Source organism: Haemaphysalis longicornis, unplaced genomic scaffold (genome assembly GCF_048455015.1).
Source record: "Haemaphysalis longicornis isolate Haplotype H1 unplaced genomic scaffold, Haemaphysalis longicornis Haplotype H1 scaffold_17, whole genome shotgun sequence".
Taxonomy (NCBI): Eukaryota; Metazoa; Arthropoda; class Arachnida; order Ixodida; family Ixodidae; genus Haemaphysalis; species Haemaphysalis longicornis.
The window spans coordinates 3436638-3448452 of NW_027526276.1; the positions used below are offsets into that span (position 1 = coordinate 3436638).

The 11815-nt window shown below is 45.4% G+C and overlaps 1 protein-coding gene across 2 annotated transcripts; it reads left to right on the top strand.

Moving 5' to 3' along the window:
• The first annotated feature begins 4178 nt into the window (after positions 1-4178).
• On the top strand, positions 4179-11558 carry LOC144166393 (uncharacterized). 2 transcript variants are annotated; one of them, XM_077695913.1, is made up of 3 exons: positions 4179-4549; positions 6073-6180; positions 9399-11558. In XM_077695913.1, exons 2-3 carry the CDS (start codon positions 6105-6107, stop codon positions 9647-9649), a joined length of 327 nt encoding a protein of 108 aa, XP_077552039.1. In that variant the 5' UTR covers positions 4179-4549; positions 6073-6104; the 3' UTR covers positions 9650-11558. The 2 variants fall into 2 exon arrangements, with proteins under 2 accessions (XP_077552039.1, XP_077552038.1); XM_077695912.1 differs by having other exon boundaries at positions 4179-4396.
• Positions 11559-11815: the final 257 nt, after the last annotated feature.

Genomic DNA, 11815 nt, shown 5'->3' on the forward strand with positions numbered 1-11815 from the left:
GATGGGAATTCGCCAATCGGCTGTGAGCCTCTGACGACAGATGTAATCTTTTCAGGCCAGTTTATTTCACGGGCATGCAAGAACGGTGGGTGGCTATATGACCACTCTGAAGTCAAATGGGAGCTCCGTACTGAGAAGCTACAAACCTCAATTATGGTAACTTTATAGAAACATCACGACAGACACGATGTCGCAGTAACGTATCGCCAGAGGAGGCCATATTGTTTTTCATTCAAAGCCCCTGGTCAGACTTAAGTGCCCTTCTGAAGCCGTATTCTGCGCGATGTTGGCGTAGAGCAGTGTCGAAGTCAGGGCCCATCGCTGCCATGGTTCATTTTTGTTTAGTCTAAGCCCGGGGAAATTTCGGGCCTATCCGCTGCTGACAACGCCGGGTTTATGGACTCACGGAGCAAGTAATACTTTCGCAATAGTCAAACTCCGCTACAACGAAATTCACGGGGATCGCGAAAAATTTCGTTGTAGCGAGAATTTCGTTGTCGCGGAAAAATCAGTAAATAAAGAAAACAGGGCAGGCGTCTAACTGGCGTCGTGAAATCTCCCACCTACCTTTTCGCCCCAATGTTGCCAACTTGCTTGGAGCTCGCTCCGCCAAAAATAGCACCCTTTTTATAGCATGGAGTTTATATCGTAATTTGCGGTCACAACGCGTCTCGCGGCGCTTAGACCAGCGTTGTAATATGCGCGTCGTACTCGTGGAGATCCGCGCAAAAGCAGGCGTCGTGAAATCACAGCGCGGAGTTTATATTTTAATTTGCGGTCACGGATATGCACAGGATATGCACGACACTCTGGGATCATTTTATTTCCAAAACTTCAAAAAATCGCTGATTTTTGACTGTTTGCGCTTTCGCACGAGCAACGGGAGAATGCGCTGCTCACAGTCTGCGAGGAGCTGCATCGCGACATCATCGTCATGGGCGCCAAGGAAACTACGTAAACGTCCAAGGAGTCCATGACCTGCGACGCGGTCACTGACGTCGGGACCGTCGGAACACCATGCCCGACTTCTTCGTCGTCGGATGAATCGGCGGCGGCGGCGGAGGCGGCGCGAGCACTCTTGAGGATCTCGGCACCACTCAGCTCCTCGAGATGATCACGTCCGCGTCGGCATTTACGTAGTCGCTCAATGCTACGTTCTCAGGAACAATGCTGGCTTCCTCGAGAGCTGCCCATGCTTCGGCCGTTGTCGCGTCTTGCCCCGGTCCAACGTCGTCGGCAGCTTGTGCATCGTCACTTGAACTGCACATCTCTTCGGGTCGAAACCCCGCGTGCGCAAAACAGTTCTTCACAACTTCACTCCGCGTCGACATCCATGCGGCGGCCAACATTTGTACAGCCATGTACAAGTCAACTTTGGTGTCGCGGCCATGCTCGGTGTTCAGGAGGATTCGCTGAAGGAGCCTTGACCGGTATGCGTGCTTCACGCTGTTGATCACGCCTTGATCTAAAGGCTGGATCAGCGAAGTGCAGTTGGGCGGGAAAAACTTCAGCTCAACGTTCGTCAGCTTGACGCTGCCGTCCAGGCGATGCGCTGAACAATTGTCCAGCAGCAAGCAAACACTGCGGTCTTGCCTTTTCATCTCATTGTCAAAAGAGACAAGCCAGTCAGTGAAAATAACCGGGAAAATTTCGTTGAACCGGGAGAACAATAAAAAAAGTGGTTCGTTGTGGAGGGAGTTTTAATACATTGGGGCCTATGGGATGCGGGCGGGGAATCGAAAAACCTTCGTTGAAGCGGGAATTTCGTTGTAGCGGAGTTCGTTGTAGCGGAGTTTGACTAGTGACTTTGCACTGATTAGTCGTGAAACGATAGCGTTCCCGGAAGCCATACATGTGGTGCAAAGTTTCACACTCAGCAGGACACACAGGGACAGAGAAGGCCTGTACTCTATATACTGTACTCAGAGGTCGTCAGCTCTTAGATTTTCAGCTAGTTTGTATTGCTGATAGTTTTTTTTTTATTATATACAATCATATATGGCTTGAACAATCTGCTTAGTGTTAAATCTTGAAAGATTACCTTACGATTGAATGTTCTTTGGCTGCAAATAAAGCAGCCATGAAGACAAAACACGAGTTTGCTCATTTAAAAGAATACTTTCCCCCGATAACAACGGTACCAACGTTATCTCAAACTTCAAAACTTAATCGAGATATCATAGAAATCTTGTGAAGTAGTGGCGACTCCTCGGCTACTTCCCAGAGATTTTCTGGGACGACAAAGAATCGTGCTTCTGCGATTGACTGCCGCCTGCCTAAGCCACCGCCAAGAAAGATTTCTGGGCGATTGTAGTGGGGCCTCTAATTCTTTTTGATCGTATCAATTGAATGCCAGTGTGCAGTTAACACACTGAGAACAATGTTTTACTGCTGGCCCATACTACGACACTCCTGCCATTTTACGTCACTTCAGTCCGATATATATATATATATATATATATATATATATATATATATATATATATATATATATATATATATATATATATATATATATATATATATATATATATATAGCGAATCAGAGTAGGAAATGAGGGGCTCGCTGAAATAAGAAAGAAATAAGAGTTGGCAATCCATACAACCTCGGCAAGCAAAGGGCCAAAGGGGAGGATGTGGTAGGTCATTGAAACAGACAAAGAATTTGGAAAGAAAGAAAGTGGAGAAAAAATGCCCGCCAGGTGGGATCCGAACCCACGACCTCCACTTTCTTTCTTTCTTTCCAAATTCTGTATCTGTTTCAATGACCTACCACATCATCCCCTTTGCTTTCCGAGGTTTTATGGACGGCCAACTCTTATTTCTATATATAATATAGTTACTACACCACCACCCCGCTCTTCCCATCTGTGCTCACGCGTTGTCTGTATTTTGTTTGTCAGTTCTCTTTCATCCCAGCCGCAGCGGGCCGATAGAAACATTTGGTCCGCTCCCTTCCCCCACCCGTGCCGTTTTCTCACTAAAACCACCGCCTTTCCTTTTTTTTTCTCCACTCAGCAAGTGCCGTGTTGTTTTACGTTCTCTAGCGTATTCCCCTCCTTGATGAGGAAGAGGAAGAGAGACTCCCTCGCATGCAGTGTGCATAAGGATTCGGTGTTCATTGTGGGATTGTCCCTGAGGAAGGAAGTTCCACTTCCAAAACTGTCGGACTAATTTATAATAAACAAGTTAACCGCAAAGTTGTTCTTATCTTTTACCTGACCGTTTCTTCTGGCCCGTTGCAAAACTCATCGAAATCTATGAGAAAACGGTTGAGAGGTCACGGGTTCGATTCACGGCGGCTGCGGTCGCTTTTCTGATGGAGGCGAAAAGCAAAAACGCCCGTCTGTGCGAGATTTCGGCGCAAGTTAAGATCCCTAGGCGGTCAAAATTTATCCGGAGCCCTCCACTACGGCGCGCCTCATCGCCTGTGTTCCTACAATCTGAGAAAGTGGTTGACTCACGATTAAAAACAAAAACAGTGGTCTACTGACTGTTTTTATTCGTGAGTCAACCATTTTCTCAGATATTTTTCTGGCGGCTATATATATATATATATATATATATATATATATATATATATATATATATATATATATATATATATATATATATATATATATATATATATATATATATATACATATATAAATTCTCCATTTCCTTTCTTTCCAAATTCTTTATCTGTTTCACTGACCTACCATATCCTCCCCTTTGCTTTCCGAGGTTTTCTTGACTGCCAAAAAATATTTCTGATGTGTATATACATATACATATATATATATATATATATATATATATATATATATATATATATATATATATATATATATTTCTTGCATTTTACGCGTAAACCATCTTTTTCGGCCGGACCTCCGCAGCGTGAGCTACCGAACACTAGTTCTTTCAAATCAACCGATGTAGTTCTTCGTCTTCATGGACCATTTAAGGATAAAAGCCCCACCAAGGTGCGAACGTGCCTTAATCTTAAGAGAAGCGCTGAAAGATGAAACGAGCAAAGTGCGAGTCGGATGTGGCGAAACTCTTTCCCCAGCGGAAAACAAGTCTTCCACGATTTCTTGCTCTCATCGGGCGAGGACGAGACTGATCAAAATTCAACGAACGTTCTGTGCAATCACGACTTCTCGAATAGCCAAACAGCCCCTGGCAACGGCGTCGACGCAGTTGCCGCCGCTATTCCACAATGCGTTGCCCAGGCGCTTCTATCGTGTAAACTGCCGTCCGTGGCCTATGATCCTCGCTACGTGGAAACATACGCCGCAGCTGAAACACGAATATATCCATGAAAAGACCGCAGCCATGCACCTTTCGGTTTCTTTACCGTGTTTCAAGCTCATAAACTTCGCCTGCACAAGGGGTTGACGGGATATGACGAGTGAGTATTGCTGCCGGTGAATACATTTGCGAGTAGCTGGCAGTCTCGCGCTAGGACAAGCAGGGAGCGTGGCTTCTTCGATTCGTTGTCCTGCACCTTCTCACGTGCATCGGTGAACTCTTCAGCCAAGGCACAGAAGAACGCTTGTTCCAGGTTAGTGCGAGAAAGAATCAAATATTGTATGCCGTGTTAGTTGTCGTCTCACTTTTGCTTTGTCATGTATCGGTTCCCCTAGTAGTTCCGGAAAAGATGCTTGCGTTTTCCAGCGCAGGTCCCGCCCAAATTTCGTTATTCTTCCTAAATTTGTAGCCCGCATGCCCCAAAAAGATTTCTCCGAAGAAGTCAAAGGTAACGAAAGTGCGTAGTTATCTTCTCTTCATGATGTTTTGTTCTTTCCCCGTTAGATTCAGCTTTCGTGTAAACTGATTTAGTGGTAAAAATTTCAGATTGCCGTATTATCTCCTATTGTTGATGGTACGGGAAATAAGCAGGCACGTTCGTTCTCATGTCTAGTATGACCTACCACCCTGTAAGCTGTTCTAGAAAGCGATAGTGACTACATTTAGGTCTACGTATATGTGGTATGCTTGGCGTAGCAAGAGATTATATACCTAAGCAAACATTCTTGTAAAGTTACCAGTTTTTAACGTACATTCAATGGGCGTTCAAGTTCTAGCTTGGTTGGTGTTGTAGCGTATTTCGACCTTCAGAAACTCTAGTCCTTGTGGTTTCTTGCAGAAACTGAATTTTGCTGCACCCCTCAAAAAGGTGAGCGGGTTTGTCAGAATGTCCACGCCTAAAAAAATGATTCGGTCGCCACAGAGCAGAGCATGGCAGGTCATTCGCGTTCTGTTTCATTGTACCGGCGTTTTCACTACAACATACTACTGCTCTTATCAGACGTCCCTTCTCCTTCAATTGTAGAAAGCCTCTGGTGGTGATGTGTTCATTTGCAGCTCTAAATGTAAAGCATTACAAGAAGTCTACCGGCAGAAGTGAGATACATTGTCAGCCGCCTTGCATTTTTTCTCCGTTGTGCGTAGCTACTGATCACAGGGGCGCGGGATACATTCCTTTCGCAGGAGATTTCTTCTGTTGAATGTGACACCAACAACACCCTATGTATCTTAGTACGTTAATAAACATAGGCAATCTAAATTCACCTCGAAGCCCTTCTTCATAGGGTGCGTGAGGCGGCCGCCCAGACCACAAGTCATCGCTTAAAGTAACTTATAATTACCGGAATTATTCACGTCTTTTGGCCTACTGCGGGGCCTATGAGGTGGAATGGGCATTTATCATAGCTTGTTAATTTCAGTGAAATGGGAGTAGGAACGCCAGAAATATATGCTGTTATTGCTACACATTCATGCCCACGCACACATGACGCACATCAACATCGGGCCAGAATGAAAACAGCCACACCCATACATATACCTGTTTGTCGAGGACGTCTGTTGCAGACCGATACCCATACGCGAACACGTAGCGTATTTCCAAGCACGGTGTTTTACTATATTTAATGGTACATCTAACGGACATACCACTACAAATATTGCTGTTGCGAATTCGTTGTAACCGCTTCGCTTAGATGAACGTCAACACCTTCCGCCGCAGCCGGCGTTACCTTGGAGTGGTCTGTGACCGCTTTACTGTCGTTTTTGTTTTTCTCACAGTGACTCCCCTCTTGCTGTCCGCTTCTTCGAAAATGGCCTCAAAATGGCTCGAAACGGCACTCGTCGTCACTTCTCTGCTCATCATTTGTGGTCGTGCAGCGCCACCGGGTAAGTATTCTTTCTAACACGTGCATAGCATTTGAGAAAGACTACATCTCCAAGAGTTGTATCCCAGAGAGGTGGCACAATACGTTACTCGCAACTTCCCGGTACTGTAGGCGGTATATTCGTGCTAAATGCACATCCCCTGGCAAGAATAAGCCTATGTTATCACATGTTATCTCACGCTTGTGGAAGTTATAATTTATATCACTTAAACAAAACGTTTCGGGATCTCATAGGGGATGAAGACGCTGTGATCGAGAAAATTATGAACCACAACTGTTGTGTACATGCGGTGGAGGAGAAATAAACGTCTATAGAACTGTAAGCGTTCCTATATGGGAGCTCTCCTTAGACTAGGAAGCCTTGGTCATTTGCTCGGCGACGGGCCCTGTCCACCAGTCGTTGGTAGTCTTGAGTGCGTGAGCTGTTCAGCTGGGCCTCCCACTGTTCCAGGTTGGGGTTTGGTAAGCGGGGTAATGATGGCGATTGTCGGCGCTCCCACGCCATCTGGTAAAGAGTGTTGGGTCCGGGACACTGTTGACAACTCAGTGTGTGTGCTTTTGGGTAGATGGCATGTATTAGTGTTCCGTGGGGGTAGGAGTGTGTTTGCATCTGTGTCAGGGTAGTGATATTCTCTCTGTTCATTTTGTACTGGGGGGGAGGACTTTTTAGTGAGCTAATAATGGAGCTGTCCACCTCGTACTCTTCGAAGATGTCGTAGCCATCATTTGGGCATGGGAAGCGTCTTGTGGCTTCACCCTGCTCGTCATCACTGGGATGGTGCGACGACGTCTGCTGTTCTCGGTTGACGGCCACGGGCATCGCCTTGTTGTCGGATTAGTCTCTCTATTCGTGGAGTACTTCTTGCCCGACGGGGGTGGGAGTTTTGTAACGTTAAATCGGTGCACGTTCCTTGAGCTATGCTGGGCTTTCCTCAGCAGCTGCCATTCTCATTGGCTCATAAACTCTAGTGAGTACTGATATTTGTGGGAAGTTTTATTTGCGTGTATTAAGCTTCTGTGTATTAAGGCCATTGAGCGCTTGCCATTTACGTTCGTTTCATAGATCTTTTTCCGTTCCGCACCAGGAGCGAAACTGGCAGCCCTGGTTCAGTATTAACCTTCCATGCTGAGAGTCCCTTTTGTCCTGCTGTGAACATACTAGGCTGATGTTCTTTTTCTATTGGCGTCACAGCAAACTGGTAGTTGATTACTGGACTGTGAGCTCCTGGAGGCCACAATCAGCGGTCAGACGCGAATCCACGTGAGTGTGTATGGGGCTACGTCTATGTTGCACATTAACTTTAGTTGGGCCTAACGTTGAACATAGTGACACGCATAGCACGTAAAACTGTATGGGTCGTAGCGGATGTTGCCGGCCCACCGAAAACCCAATGGCGCCGACAAGCCGCCGCATACTTATATTGGCTGGCTCATGACGCATAGCATCAAAAGGGAATTTTGATGGCACGTTCGGGTCACGTACTGGATCGCTTGTAACACTTCTATCCTTTCCAACAACTGCAAAATAACTCAGCTGTTCGGTTTCAGTAGCCTACAGCTAGAGCCTAAGGTGTTGTAGTGAAGAGCCTGGGTTGAAGCCCCAGCAACATTAATTTCTGTTTCAAAAAACCCGTAATTTTTTCTGCTGTATAATGTCCGCTTAGCTCAATTCTACCCATTCTTTTTGTAAACAAGGGTAGATTGGTAACTTGTATGTTGGTTTAGGGGCGATGCGTGACATATTAACTCGGTTATTTTATTATCTGCATCACACCAATAGAGCCGCCTTTGCAACTATCTCGGTAGGGAATATCGTCGTGACATCTGCTTACGCATTGATGCAAATAGAGAATCGTGGTTGTGCCGACACGCATGCAGATACAACGTGAGCACATTATAAATCATACTGTGAGAAGCAAGCTGAATATACTCTAAGAGGTCCCTGTAGGGCACCTTCACCACAAAACTCGAGAATGAACAATCGAAGTGGTCTAGTTTGCAAGTCCGGCGCATGACATTGCCAAGGATTCACTCTGAGTGAAAAGTGCACTAAAAAATCGCGCAATGCAACACGCGTTGCATTGCTTGCGCGTTTTCCCTGGACGGAGGAAATTTTAACAGCAGAGCTGGTTAAGCTTGAGCATGGTCCGTTGGCGTTCGCAATAATGTGCGCAAAAAAAACGAGAACACGTGAGCGTGCGCCTCGTGAGTAGCGCCCTGCGTCATCCGGGCTTGCGGTGGGCTTGTGCCACGTGAGGAGCTCGCAAAAAGTATCAAAAAAGCAATTCACGTGCGTCCACGCCTGAAGGGGGGAGCGCAGAACAGCTCACGCTACAGACGCTGAGGTTGCTAAGCCGGTTGCCTTTGGTCCGCTTTGGCAGAGATGTGATAGCCTGCGGACAAACCGATCCGGGTCTGCCAGCGATGAATAACGTTCAGCGGTAAGTTCGGAAATCCATGTGAGGTGCAACAGTCGGGCCTCGGACGAAGGGAGAGGGGCTTTCTGCCGTTTCCCCAGCCTTTCACCACTAGTGCAACCTGCGCCAGTTGTTTTAGTCAAATCAGATGTTCGGCTTTGTCATTCACCGATTTCACACACTAGGCCACATCGATTGGTCATTCCGGGGTATTGTGGGGAAGAAGGCTTACGGGGACTTCTTAAGCGTGAAAGCTGGTTGGCAGTTGCCAGAGCGTCGCTACCCTTACCTATAATCATCAAAACTGCAAAGGGAAAGTTCGTCGTTTTTGCTGTGCAAAATTATGTGTTTTTAAATGCTTGAATTTGGAGAAACAAAATACACCGCGGCTGGGACCCTATCCTACGACCTTCGCATTACGCTTCCGATGACTCACCAAATCAACCACTGGGGCGATTGCAAATCTCTCCAATGTCTGATGATAAAAAAGGGATGTTACGTCCGGAACCATACTAATAACGGCAATGGGGCGCTATCTATTCAGGCTATTTTCTAAGAAAAAAACCGTAACGTAAAGCAATTATGTTATTGTTGAATTGCAGGGGCAGCAAAACTGCGATGAATCCTGGATGCGAGGTGTTGTTTAGATCCCTGTCCCTTTTAATATCATAAGTATTTGCAGGCAGGTGTCTTCCTCTTATTACTTATAATGCTGCGTTTTTATTTACCTCAATTGATCCCTAGACCAACCAACATAGTTTACACCGCATTCTCAGCTCGGCGTATCCCATAATTCCCGCAGAAGTCTGCGATCCCGGTGACCATGACGACTACGACGAGGACAAGGAAGTGGCCACGTGCCAGGGCTTCAGCCAGCAGACTGACTGCGAGATGGTGGTCGAGGCTGACGGCTGCCGACGGTGCCACTGCCCACGAGCCTGCCCCTCCATTTACTGCGGCCTGCGCTGTCGCCGGGTGCTCAGGACCGGTGCATGCCCATACTGCGACTGCCGCCGGGGCAAGCAGGTCTACGTGCTGGGCAAGAAGCCCTGAACAAAGCGCCGAGAATGTGACATGACTAGTAGTTGGTCTCTATGTTGAAGGTACGCAGCACCCTTAAAATGTGTACACAAAGGATTCCATTAAGAAGTTGAAAAACTGTATTCAACGCCTGTAATAAGACATTTTAGAATGCCCCTTTAACGAGTTCCCAATAATGTTTTGAAAACGGTTAAAGGCTCGTTTTATCAGCAATTTGCCAGGTGCATATCAAACGTCCTGAAAGGCACAAAATAGAGCTAGAAAGCCGAGAATGAAAATGTACGTATACTTCACCTCCTAGCGTTATAACTCTATAAAGATCGCCCCGTGGTCACACAATATGAGCTCGCTATTAGAAATATTGGCGCAATAAGAAGTTTCTTGTTTATTGCTGTTTATATTGCTCCTGTATGTATTGTCTCCTGAACTAACGGAAACATATGCGCCCTTTTCCCCTAGCATCTCATTTGTGGATCAGTTTCCGTACCTCTAATCAGCTGCAGTTCTCCAAGACTTCACATTTTCCTTCGCTTGCCTGTCTGTTTGACGTATTCCCTGGTCGTTTTTTTTAAGTTTATTTTGTGGATTTGTTTTGCCCTTACACCGCCGATTTTTTTAGAAGATAAGAAGACTACATTTTTCTGAGACCCACCCCTAACCCAACTAATTGCAATTATTCATGGCTTCACAATCGTTCTTGATGAAACAGGTGAGGTAGATGCCACTTCTTATACTTTAGGCAAGCATTTCGCATTACTAATCGCTGCGAAGTAATTCGTCCGCTCGAAACAATTGGTCTTCCAGTATACTCAATATGTTGGTTTTTTGTTTGAGCATTTACCTAACTGTACTCAGTTTGTTACAATTGGCTACATTACACACCCCGCTACAAGTAAATTTTGTTATTTCTCTTCAGACGTAGTGCGCAAGAGTTTCTGTAAATTTATTTTAGTTTAGCAAAGTTGCTAACATAGCTGCACCGCTAGTTCGGATAAGACCGTGTAGGGAAATTACTTGACAATACCGATTTTCAGCCACGCTGGCACCTGTCAGAAACCATGGGGCTTGTAGCTGAATGGTGAGAAACTGCATTCTTGAGGACAACGGATAAACGAAAATACCAGTACTTCCTGTGCACCTTCGCACCTCGACATCTGCTCAAAGTAAATGAATACAAATATCCCGTATCGACACCAAAAAACACCCTCTCCTGAAGTATACCCATGAAGGTTAGGTATGTGCATCACATTTTGCAAGCCTCGTCTAATTCTGCGAAAACCAAAGGACGTTCCTGCAGTTACTAAATTCCGCGCATATACTCCTATAATTAAACCGTGACTTTAGCGCCGTTTAGGATCATCATACTACGCTTAATCATACTCACGCACTAGGATGTATTGAGCAAAATGTATACGTTTCGTTTCTTGTAATGTGAGCGTCGTGCCCACAAAGCTAATAACACCATTTGGCATACAAAGCCACAAAAAGGAATAAAAAATTTACCTACCAGTTTCCTTTATACTATATAACAGGCAGTTGTGATTGTGTAACGTGCAGTATATAGAACATATAGTAGCGCAGGACACCCACATGAAAAGTCGTTAATTTCTTATAGTGAGCGAACTCAGCCGTTTGAATATTCTTTCTTGCCCTGTGCGATAACCACATACAAAAAATTTTCTTTTTCTTCGTTTCGGTCCACTAATATGTTACCAACTGACGTTGTTTGTTTATTTTCTAAACTGATTTGTTTTTGTGCCGTCTTTAAGTTGTCCGTCTGTATTCGATGTGCTGACCTAATTTGCTGCTATATTTATGCGCTCTTTATTCGTCCATGTGTTATACTCTGTTTTGCCCTAGTGTTTCTGCTCAAACTGGTCTTGCAGTATGTGCGAAATAAAATAAATGAAGTATCAGGCTTCACTACCTCTCCCCGCCTCATCGTATTGTCAATCAGCATGTTTCCCAACGTCAAGGTCGATTACCATGTTCTCTCTCTCTATCTCTCTCTCTCTCTCTTTTACTGTGAGCACGTTCGGTACCTTCCTTTCTGCCTTATTTTCCCCGTATTAATTTAATGTAATTTCTCTGATATCCATTGGCCAAATGTGATTTTGGTCACGAGAATGTTCTGTTCACTTTGAATTTTAACTAACGGCTATCTTTAGCCCCAATGCT

Coding starts and splice junctions, on each gene's coding strand:
- LOC144166393 (XM_077695912.1), top strand. Junction 6,181..9,398: donor TGGTCGTGCAGCGCCACCGG/GTAAGTATTCTT, acceptor TAATTCCCGCAG/AAGTCTGCGATCCCGGTGAC.